The 12,527-nt window shown below is 37.9% G+C and overlaps 1 protein-coding gene across 3 annotated transcripts in view; it reads right to left on the bottom strand.

Moving 5' to 3' along the window:
* The window catches only part of TENM2 (teneurin transmembrane protein 2), a 545,903-nt gene that overhangs the window by 233,065 nt on the left and 300,311 nt on the right, over window positions 1–12,527 (bottom strand). For all 3 annotated transcript variants that reach the window (XM_075056250.1, XM_075056251.1, XM_075056252.1), the window contains one exon: window positions 6,866–7,075. In XM_075056250.1, coding sequence (XP_074912351.1) covers window positions 6,866–7,075 — 210 coding nt within the window. The remainder of the gene's footprint in view (window positions 1–6,865; window positions 7,076–12,527) is intronic.

Raw genomic sequence — 12,527 nt, 5'->3', positions numbered from 1 at the left:
AATAAACAAAACCAAAAGTAAACAAACACCTGAGCAACAACAAAAGCAAACCAACACCCCTTCTCCCTGCCCCAATTGCAATATTGACAAGGAGAGGAAGATTGCAATTCCAATGAAACGATTTAGAACAAGGACTTCCAAATGTGGGGGGGAATAAATCTTTCTGCAAAATAAAAAAATAAATATTGATCAAGCATTCTATGCTCATTTTCTGTGCAATTGTGTGGGCAAGACCTCTACCACCTGCAATGACAGTAAATGAGCAAGACAAGTTTGATGGCACCATACTGTGGGCATTGAGAAAGAATGCCCACAGACTTCGAGTCACCATGAGAAAGTTACTTTGAATCTGAGCAGAATTAAATCTCACCATTTTAATAGTCAGCACTGGGAAACTACAAAACTTTGAGAGTGTAGAGTGTGGACTGGAGTGATCTGTACTTTCTGTTGGGGCTGCACAAGGAGCTAACACAAACCTACTCACTAAGTCCTGGCCAGCCTGGTGCCATATAAAGAACCTGTAGGTCTTCCACACCTCTACTAACTGCTGAAGTTGTTACAGTGGAGGGTTTTGAGTATTTCCAAGGATGCCAACTTTACAGCCTTTCTAGGCAAACTCTTCCAGTGCTTGATCTCCTTCATGGTAAAAAAAAGTTTCTTCTTATGTTTAAACTGAATTTTCTATATTTCGACTTAAGGCCATTGCCTCTTTTCTGTCAGTGGGCACCACTGAGAAGAGCCTGTCTCCCTTGTCATTACTCTGCCCCATTGGGATAAGATCCCCCTGAGCCTCTTCTTCTCCAGGCTGAACAGTCCCATCTCTCAGCCTCTCCTGGTGTATTAGATGTGGCCTTTCAGTGGACACGCTCCAGTAAGTCCATGTCTCTCTTGTACTGGGGAGCCCAGCACTGCACCCAGCACTCCAAACGTGCCTCACCGGTGCCGAGCAGAGGAGAAGGATCACCTCCCTCGACCCGATGGCAGTGCTTGCCTACTGCAGCCCCGGGTGCTGCTGGCCACCTTCGCCCCAGGGCATGTTGCTGGCTCATGGTCAACCTGTCGTCCCCCAGGATCTCCAGGTGCACTTCTGCATAGCTGTTTCCCAGCTGGTCAGCCCCAGCACATACTGGTACAGGGGGTTACTCCTCCCCAGGTGCAGGAATTTGTATTTGACTTGGTTGAAGTCCACGAGATTGCTGTCAGAATGTGTAATGCTCTGCATCGAGCCTGGTTAATTGTGGAACAGTTCATCCAGCAACCCAGCAACTGGATATCATGCTGGGACAGTTATGCATGCCTAGGTTTCTTATCTACAGTTTAAACCCATGTCTTTCTGGCAATAAGATGAAGGCACTACCTACTGAGATACCCAAACTCTTTTATTTAGTCTCTTAAGGAAGCCAAAGTCAATACTTTATGAAGAAGAAGAAAAAAAAAAAAAAAAAAAAGAGCTATGGATCCTAGATTTTTGTTGTTGCTACTTTATTTTCTACCATGTAAGTTGGCAGATACAGAAACCACTTTCTCCATTCAGTAGGGAGTAATACCTAATCATCTGAAGGAGATGTAATTATTTTTCTATAGGATTCATTTATTTCTTAAAGATTACTATCTTCTGTATAGGTTTGCATTACAGACTAGAAACTGGAAATATCTGTTTACTTGATGCCAGACTGTAGAGGGTTATAAACCATACACTTCCAAGCACTCCCAGTAGAAGATCTCAAATAAGGCCTCTAGCTACAGTGCATTAATGAAAGTTCTGGCTGCTTTCAGAAAAAAAAGATTTTTACATACTGGATTAAACTGCTTTAGGTAGTGGTAGTAATTATACATTAATAATAATTAAATCCTATAGACAGGTAATATATGTTGAATGGAGGAGATCCTTCTAGATATTTATACTGGATATAATGAATATTGATATTTTATATATTATCACCACATAATTACCACAAACTAGGGTCGTAAGCATAAGGAGTCATTCTTTTTTTCAACTCTAACTCACAGACAACATTAAACAACAAGAATTATTTCATTCAAGACACCCTATTTCTCCATTCCTCTCTCCCTGCTGCCAGTAACTGCTTGTGAAAAAAATCAGAGCAAACCCTGTCTTCTAAGCAGCATCCAAACTACTCTGTGGGCAAATATTGTTGCATTGAGCCAAATACTTTGTATTACTGTCTCTGAGCCAAGAAGACACGTTAAGGCTGAAAAAACAGGCATGACCTCCCTTCCAGTTAAACTTCAGTAACTTCTTGGGAATCATGACAATATCTAATCCACAGTTTAGAATTTTCCCAAGATCAAAATATTCCAAAAAACACTCTGCATCTACTTTCTCATTGTTAGAATGGTTGAAGATGATGAATGTATCCAATTAAGGATCTGTTATATCAAAAACTATTGTGTGAGTAGGTATATCTTAGGTGTTTTACATTGAAAAACAAACAAACAGGTTTTTTTGGGGGGGATTCCAGAGTTTGGTTTAATAGGACTAAATCTTACATAAAAAAGTAAAGGCAAAAGTGCTGGCAACAAAAACCCTTATCTTTTTTTTTCCATGTAAGATTGGAAAACAGCCTGTTATATTGTATTACGATTGAAGCCATTAAAATGGCATTCCAATGAGATGAGTCACCTTATATTACCAGAAAGAAAATACATACAATGTATACAGGAAGAAGAAATAAGCCTATTCCTACTGTTAGCTGTAAGAAACCATCCTGGAAAATGGTGTGGCAGGAACTGACCTTCTTTTAAAAGGGGGGGGCGGGGGGCGGGGGGGGAATCCGCTAACTTTTCATGGATAAAAGGTCTCATTTCCTTCTATAATATTTGTGTTTTTCAAAATACTATCAGCAGGTGCACCAGTTTTCAAAAACCTCTTGTCCTTCATCACATATAATTGTGCTGCATATTATATTAAGAAGTACAAGCAGAGGAATGTAAGTGATGGGAGTTCAATTAAAAACAGCATAATATCTGTTGCATAGAAAATGATTCTGCAACTGAAATCAGGTTCTAATGAAAGAAAAAAGGAATAAATTTTCACATATTTTTAATTACATAGAATTTCCTCAAACATGATTTTTAATAATATATTCCATTAGGTTAACATCATATTTAAAGAAAGTGCATTTTCTGATTTCATTTTAAGTCTGATTTTGAGCAATTATTGTGTCATTGTTCTGCAGCAGAAAGGTTGAATTCATTTACTGTGTGGTTATGCTAGTTATGATTGATGTCGCTTCTCCAAATGATAAACCAATCACCCCGATGATGTAATGTCATTTTAAGAGTGCTATAATCACATTTCTCTCAAACTGGAAGCTCTGATGAGTTCTAACAAAGATTTATTGTAGATTAAAGGCCTTCATAATATCAACAATAGATTGCTCATTTGATGGAAGATTTGATTAGGTAATTTTTTTAGGCAAATGAGTTTTCCAGATATATCAAGAATGGCTATTGTGAAGGGCACAGGGCAGTACATGTGGATGACTATCACCTCATATCCAAGAAGACTCATCTTAAACTTGTTGAGGAGCTATTCTGTAATTGTAGAGGTTGAAGCAAGCATAAGTGTACAATCAGACAAACAAGAGGACACTCATATAATGTAATCAGTATGAGATTTCTCCAAATATTTCATCTTCAGCATGTACTTTGAAGACTGTGATAGAAATGTTTAAAGAACCACCTAGAAAGTGCTAGCAAATATTTATTAATGATCAAAGATTACCTGGAATCTAAGTCTTAAATCTAAGTATCTTCAAATCTTCCCTTTTAACGCAATCCCAAATTTAAACAAAACATTTAAATTTGTTTACTCTCTCCCAAATGTCTGGATCTATGTTCCTAAGTTTCCATAGGAACTAAAATAGATTTTTTTAAAATATTAAAAAAAAAAAAAAAAAAAAAAATCAAAGCATGGTCTATATTTCTGTGTCATGTAGATGGTAAAAGCTACCCTGAAAATCTTTCAAGAAAAAGGATGAGCCACAAAAAAACAGGTGAGCTTTTCCAATTTAAGGCATATGTCACTATCTGTGGTGTTTTCTTATTAACTCTCTAAAGGAAACATTGTGAGAACTACAGAAAAAAATTACATCACTAGGAAATGCTTAGTAGTTTCCAGAGGATGTATTAAGTCGAGAAGAGCTCAGTGGTGATCAAACACTTATGCATGTGTCTATGGTAAAAAAAAAAATCCAAACCAAAACAAACAAGGACCGCTGTTTCTTATATGCCGAAAATTAAAAGTCATTATATATTTTATGACTGTTCATTAAAGAAGGAAATGGAATATTTGGGGGAAAAAAATATTAAAACTTAGAATGAACAAATCAGCCATACATAAACAAATCAAAGCATATCTGAGCATGCCAAAAAGTTTCCTTGGGGCAGTCCCCAGTCACAAGTGTAAAACACAAAGCTTTTAAGGATATAAAGAAACATTTATTATTATTTAAAATGAAACATAAAGAGCTAGAGTTCTTCCATCAAATTTTCAGATGCTGTTTTACTGCACCTTCCTTCATTTGGCTTCATAAGAAAAGCCATGCTGGTTCACTCAGTCTCCAACGGTGACTATAAATACCAAGTAGCAAGTATTCAAGTATCCTCCAAGTCTCTTTTTTTTTAGTTTACATTCCCTGACCTTGATTTTCTTCAACTTAGCAGCCCTCATTGCATCTCTCTCCCATTTACTTTTCCCGTTCCTCTTTAAACCCTTGTAAATTGTTTGATCCACCACTTCCTTTAGACAATGTTCTCTCTTTTGTTCTTTATCCCTTTCTTCAGGTGTCAACATTCACCTGTTCCTGAGCTCTGAGATGATGCTTGCATGCCCCCAAGAACCCAATCCTGATTGGTAATGGTCCGTCACTAACCAGTGTACCAGAGCTGCTTTTTCTATGAATATCACTTTATGTTTCTCTGCCCTGAATTTCCTCTGCCATTTTATTGCCCTCTTAATTGGTCTCACAAGGTCCTTTTGTGATTCTTCACAGCCCGATCTTGTCCTTGGCACCCTGCCATCAGCTACCTTTCTTACCCCACAGCTCACCATCTTCTCCAAGTATCTTCATGTCGCATGAAAATTCATTGGGGAGCTCCAACTTCTGCTTACTGTCTTTCAAATAACTACTTACCATGCAGGGACCTTCCCTCTTACCCTATGTTAGTTTAGTCTCCTTAAAAGCATCTAGTGAAAAATTTTGCTGAGACTCTTTTGAAAATACAAAGACCCTTCATCAACTAGATCACCCTTATTCAGAAATGGCTGACTCCTTCAAAGAACTCTTAAATGCTTCTAAGGCAGGACTACCCTTTACAGAAGTATACTGACTCATCAAAGACAGATCATGTCTGCTTTTTTTTTTTTTTAATTTCTATGGTTTCTACTGAGTTGCCCATTACAGATTTTGAGGTGTGCAGCTCCCCAGATGGCCCTGAATCTCTTAAAAAAAAACCAAACAAACAACAAAAAACCAACCTAAAAACTGGTATCATATTTTCCACCCTCAAACCTCAAGTAGCAAGGAAGCATGCTCAATCTCTGAATTATTATTTCTTTGTGTAATTATATTTTAACATAACTGAATGGATCAAAGGGTTAAAGGATAATTCAGGATAGAAGGAACCCCAGGAGGTCCCTAGTCCAGCCTCCTGCCAAGCAAGGGCAGCTCTGAGGTCAGACCAAGTGGCTCAGGAATTTAACCAACCTGTTCTTGAAAAGCACCGAGGACAGACACTGCACAGGCTCTCTGGGCAACCTGTTCTAATCCAATGCTGAGGGCAAAAGTTTCACCTTATAGCCACTCTGAATCTTATGTTTCAACTTCTGTTCATTGTCTCATCCTCCCCCCAGGCACCACCAGCCACTATGTAAAGGGCATCGTTCAAGTGTACTGTATGCACCCACAAAGGCCAAAAGTTCTACACCACCTAGTATCTCCAATATTGTTCAGATCTGTATTGTTACAGGGAACAGGGACCTTGAGCAGATCGGAAACTGCATATAAGATATAAACTTATAGTGTTTAGTTAAACAGACAGGAACTGCAGAACAGATATCTATGTTAACAAAAAAAAAAAAAAGGAAAAAAATAAGGAGCTATAACAGCCTTCTTTTGTTTTGCTTGTATTTCTAAAAAAGGATTGCATCTTCATTCCTCAATTTTTGGCTGTCAAAATGAAAAGTCAGCATCTGTTAATAAAAAAAAAAAAAAAAGAAAAAAAGAAAAAAAGAAAAGAAAGAAAACGCTAAGCACTACAGATTATATGACTGATAGCAGAGCTGCAAATGTTTTAAAACAGTGGCCTGAAAGACAAGAATTAATTTGCTGAAAAATAGCAGTATCTTGGTTAAAAGTGACATTGGGAGTATAGAATCAGACAGATTCTGAAACAAGAACAGACACAGAATGGCAGAAGCAACACACGTTTTTAGATACAGAACCTCATCACCTACATGAGGTATTGGACTAGTGTATGCGGAACAAAGAACCATTGTGCGTACCCCTCTCTCTTACAAGATGCATCAAGGAGCAGGAAACCTACTTCGAAAAATAAAACTCTCTGATGACAAGAACTCAATAATGTATTTTACAGTACTTATAACACTCCTAAAACTAGAAAGCTCTCTGTAGTAAGATGAAGGAAAAACATATATGATGTATGGTGTTTCCAGAAAAGCTTCCATGAAATAAAACCGTAGGATTTTTGTTTGCCTCATTTCCATAGATGCTCTCAATTTTGTGGTGATGCAAGAACACATTTGCAAAAAAAAAAAAAAAAGCATAAAACCGGCACAAACATGTCACAAACAAACTCCATATGTTTGCAATTTTCTTACCACTGCTGGAAGCCTGCTGTGGCCCTGAACACGCTCTTAGCAGATATGAATTAGGAGAGAACTCCTCATCAGGATTGGTGTCCATGATTTGATGGGACGTATTGCTGTCTAGCAATGGCATCTGGCAGCTAACTGGTGGAGGATTATGAGAACTGGGCAGCTGAGCAGATGGGAGAAGGCTAGACGAGGATGTAGGTGGAATGGGACGACCTGGGAAAGAGGACACAGGGATCAAAGATCAGCAACGAATGTAACGAAAAAACCCAAACAGCCAAGTAATTGCAGTGTAACTGTCCATCGTTACATATGGTTACTGCTGCGCAGAGCCACAAGATCTCTCCACTAGTACGAACTTGTCCCTTTGTATCATATTCAAGGCATTGTGAGCAGCTATGTTGTGAACTCATTCCAAAAATCTCTCCGCAGCATCAGCTTGTAACTCCTCAGATGAACAGACGCTGGGTGGATGAGAGGAACTGCACACCACTGGATGGGAAGCGCTCTGTTCTGCGTGGGCACTGACACACACTGCAGCCAAACGCTGCGAGGCCCCAAGCTGCATTCTCAGATGCTGCAAAATGCAAGTGCATCAGCTATGTATTTTACCAGAATTTTCACAGAAATAGGTTTTTTTGGCTAAATAAGACCAATGAGAAAGGGGACTATGATGAATTGATTCCTGGGATTACAACACATGTCTGTAATCATCTTTTAAAATAATGGTGGTGTCCTGATTTTTTTTTTTTTTTTTTTTTAAACCAGGGAAATTGCTCCGGTACAGGAATCTATTAGAGGCATGTAACAAGAACCATATGAAGGCAATCTCCAAGCTAAGGTTCCTCCTGTATTGTTGTAGATCTTTCCAAAACCCACGGACAGATGAGGCAGGAAGCATAGGGGACAGCAGGACTGAAAGGGAATTACTCCATTTGTAGGGACGGGCTAACCTGGAATATGGGTTGGAAACTCTTAAGCTTTTCTGTCCTTTCACTCTCATTTCTTTTGGCACTAGTGCTGTAGGGGCAGAGTTTCCCACCTAGCTCACCAGACAGAATAATTTCAACTCTGAAACCCGATCCTTAATGTGTACGATATACCTCAGTCCACTGTAACAATTTTTGGTCAGCTAAACCAGTGGCACTAAGTCAACAAAAAACCCCGTTCATACTTATTTATTGTTTGGTTTTGTGAACTTTCATCTCATAACTTTATATCAATCCATTCCATCAAATGCACACAGATGAAGACAGGTTTTGGGGTTTTTTTTGCATTGCCTATTAGAATATGACCAGTTATAGGGATGAGTGGAAGAAGAGAAACATGCATTCTGATCTCTGCAAGTTTATCTAGTGCATTGGAGAAATTGTTCATGAATAATTTATACATAGGAAAATATGACCTCTGTGATACTGCCAAAGTCTGTGAGGCACAGAGAGATCTGCTGCGTGCTAGCTACAAATGTTAAAACGCAGCAAAACTACACAAAATGGCGATCCTTAGTTCCATTGTTCTTAAAGGAACAGTAGCAGAGCAAATACACACTGGCTTTCTCATTAGTTACATCTTCATTTTGGGGCTCAAGAACCCCTCACTTTATACAAATTATGTTAAGATTTATACCATTAGCTAATCTTCTGGAGTCACACATCAAATTCCAACAGAGGAAAAAAAAAAAAAAAAGAAAATCAAGAAAATTAAAAAATTCTGGATTTGGGGAACAGCAATCAACCAAAGATACCCATAGATACTAAAAAAAACCCCAAAATCAAAGCCCCCCACCTTTCACTGCATGGTACCACCAAGTAGCATGAGCTACCTTCTTACCTTCAAAAAGTTGGGAACAAAATAAGTACCTGGAGATAGGCAAGTAACTCTTATGCTTATTTTTTATTATATTTTTAGCACTGGATAAATTGATGATAAGACTAAATGACCAAGTTATCATATGATAGAAATGGGTTTAAGCTACTCCATAGTAACCCCCATTTGCCATCTTTTATGCTAAAGAAAATTCAATATGCATTGAATATTTTCATTGTGGACTTGCATTTATGAGGAAATAATTCTAATATTGATGATAGGAATAATTACCGTTATTATTTATGATTATGCTATTCTTATGAAATACTACAGTGAATATCCTAGACATTCAAGGGAAGTGATTGAGCAAAACCAGTTTCTAATTATTTCTTTGCAATGTGTTGGAAACAAGCAGAGAGGCTGAGGTTTGACACACCTCAGACAGGAATGTGACACTGTGCCCATTGTGTGCATTTAATTTTCACATATTCTGGCTCTGCTTCAACATTATGAAGTTAAAAGAAGAAGCTTTATAAATTCAAAATCTGCATTTATTGTATCACCTGGAAATATATTAGTGCATTATAAAAATGTTGGACGTGTGAGGTTATGAGATGAAGGGAAAAAGATGTTTCCTTCTGTGTAAATTGCATATGGTATTTCAGAGAAATTTAAGTACCTTTTTGCAGAATACATTGAGAGAAACAAAAAACCCAAGAATTATTTTGCCAGGAAAGCTAATCACATTGTTACCTTCATGAAATAATACAGCCCAAGTCCCTGAAGACAAGGTAAAATGTCTAATTACTACAGCTCTGTTTGTAGCTTAGAGGAAACAGAAGGTATCAAGTTGTTAAAACGTTGCATTATTTTGGGGGGAAGTTGGCTCTTGAGGAAGATTTGTTCATAAGCACATGTTAATTGAAAAACATAGATGTCTGTGAGCCACAGAACCTATTGCCAATCCGTCCTGTGGTTAGATTTCCTAATAAGCTGCCAAATTTGATTAAAACTTTTCTTGTGGTTGGGGCATTCCTGATCTTTCTGTCAAGTTGATTTTTGGCATCTACTAAACACTAAACTCCCACTACAACCCTTCCCTCTACAGCAGTGGCGATCTAGTAGAGTGTCCTCTCTATATGGCTCTCCACCCCCAGCCCCTGAAACACACAGAATATCTTAAGACACCCAACCTTTTGTAAAATTTGGTGGGAAGTGAGTTGAAAAATTACTGAAGAGGAACAGAAAGAGACACTACTAAGCTTTGTTGCCTTAGGAAATGAATCTAAAGGGTAACTGTCTGCAGCACCACAGTCAAGAGAATGGTTGTGAAACTACTGAAGAGAATTGAATGTATGCAGTTAGGCTATAAAGAATATGATAAACGCAATTTATTTGTTACTATATACTCTTAAGTTAGAAATAATGGGTTAGAAATAAAGCTTCTGTGAATAAGTTTTTTATCTAGTTGTGCACTGACAGAAACCCTACATAATGGATATTTACTTCTATTGACAGCAGTAATATAATTGTGTAACATACCCAAAGAAACATAAGATGGATACAAATGCTAGAAAGGGAAACCAAAGTCTTAAAGCTGATATATTACAATTTCAATAGTAAAAGTTAATAGTAGTTCTTCTTCCAATATCTGTTCATATGCATGTTCCTACTGCATATACTCATGCATGGTGAAGACTCATACAGATACTGAACAGTATTTGTAAGGCATTTTTCAAAAAAAGCAAGCAGTCAAGAACAAAAAACTCTTCCCCCTCATTACTTTCTCCTGTCATTTGACTTATCTTACTCCTTAGAATGAAGGAAGAAACTTAGTAACTTTCCTTCTGGAGGGCATTCTGATTTGGGGTAGCTTTGGGCTTCCATGCCACACAGGACCTCATTCTGCAAGGGCCTTTTTTACTCTCTTATCACTTATATTCCTTTTTTCCCCTCTAAGTTTATATAGCAGACAGCATAGACTTATTATTTCTTTTTTTTCCCCTTTATTTTTTTTTTGCTCCCAGCTTCACACCTTTCTTCATCATCTCAGGAACTTACATGAAACTATTCCTCAATTACTGCTATACTTTAAGTCCCTAAGGCTTAAAATCTGCTGTAGAATCTACATTCAAAAATTGGGCCACACTTGTAGCCGGTAATGATGCCACAGCTCTGCAACCATCCTCAGGAAGACATCCCCAAAAGCTGAGGATGCAGATCAGACATCGGTGTGAGGAAATCCTTTAATCTCCTTGTTAAGGACAGCTTTGCAGCCAGACAGAGATTGAACAAGGCACAAGCTTATCAACGTGAGCCTGCCATGTGTGGTCATGGAATAACATGGCAATGGGGTGACGGAGAAGACTGCCTCAAGCCCAGACACTTATAAGATAGCTAAGAAGAGTTATGTTCATCTTACTCACAATAACACATTTGGGAAAGAGGCACTCTGGTTGCTCTTAGCCTAAAAGACCAAAACCCAACACCAGGGGAAAAAGGGGAAGGGGGGGGGGGGAACCAAACCCCCCAAAACCTGCCTGCAATTGCTAATTGCTCCTAGCATTAATATACATAAATAAGAGACACTATCAAGAGGAGAAGCAAGCTGCTTATCATTTACTGAAGGATTTTTGAGATGCATTTTCCATACTCTCCCTTCTTGCTGCTCCTGCAAAGGACCTATGGAATTTTGTGGCTGAATAAAGCCCCTATGTGTGTGAAACCCTGGCCTCTATATTCCACCATGGTGCATAACAGGAAGCAGGGAACAACCATGAACCCCCAGCCCCCAGAATTAAAGAATTTTGACACGTGAGCAGTTACTGTGTAAATATGCATTACAAAAATACATCTTGAAGAGCTGTTAAGTAACCTTTCAGCTAACTGCAATATAGTATAGTATTACTACCTAACAACATGTAAAAACATAATTGTATATGTATTTACAGAAATATTTATATATTTAAATATATTTACCCACACACGTTTAGACAGATATACATAATATCCAGAAAAGAACATTATTTTAAGAGGTCTAAAGGATGAATCCAGGCTCCTTAAGTAGCCATTTTACCATTAACTTTGTTGGGGAAGATCACAACCTGTACATTGCCATCCTCAACTCCTAAGTTATCCATTTCAATGTAAAACTTATGTCATTAGAAAACAGCTGAATCCCAGGGGCAGTAAATACAGATCTCAAAGCTTATTGTACCTGCAAAAGAATTCTCAAGCTTTTCCCATCATGAGAGTCTCACTTCTAAGTTTAGCATGTGTAGCAAAAATCTGTGTAGATTGTTCAACCCCATGCATTTTCAGCATGTCACACTGAGAATTTCACATACCTAAACAGTGTATCTTCATTGATAAATTGCATTTATGAGGCATCTTCCTATGTGTAGAGGCTTTTATAAGCAAAGTCAAGTTTCAATAGCTTTAAACACCTTGCAATCTTCATAATCAAGGTTATAACTATTTTGTACTTCTCTAAGTTGGCTACCTGCTATTCATGAAGAAAATGAACATAAATGATCTATAATAACTATAGTTAGTCACAGATTACTATCAATAAAGTCACTTCAGTCTTTGTTCTATGGCTCTGGTCAAAAGGGCCAGGACTCACACAGAAAAGATACACACAAGCAAAAAGTCACTGTGCAATCCTCAACACATTAGATTGCAGAAAGAAGGGAAACTTTAAGATAACTGGGTTTTTTGGGGGGGTTGTTGTTGTTTTTCTTTAAACAATGGTTTGGAAGATTTAGTAACATTCACTTTAAGATAACTGTTTTGTTCTTTTTTTAAACAACTGTTCGGAAGATGTAGTAATATTCAAGTATTAATGCAGGAAGCTAGGGAA

The sequence above is a fragment of the Buteo buteo genome, chromosome 24 (assembly GCF_964188355.1).
Source record: "Buteo buteo chromosome 24, bButBut1.hap1.1, whole genome shotgun sequence".
Classification (NCBI taxonomy): Eukaryota; Metazoa; Chordata; class Aves; order Accipitriformes; family Accipitridae; genus Buteo; species Buteo buteo.
The sequence above is the reverse complement of the archived record's forward strand: the minus strand, read 5'-3'. Positions and strand labels throughout refer to the sequence as shown.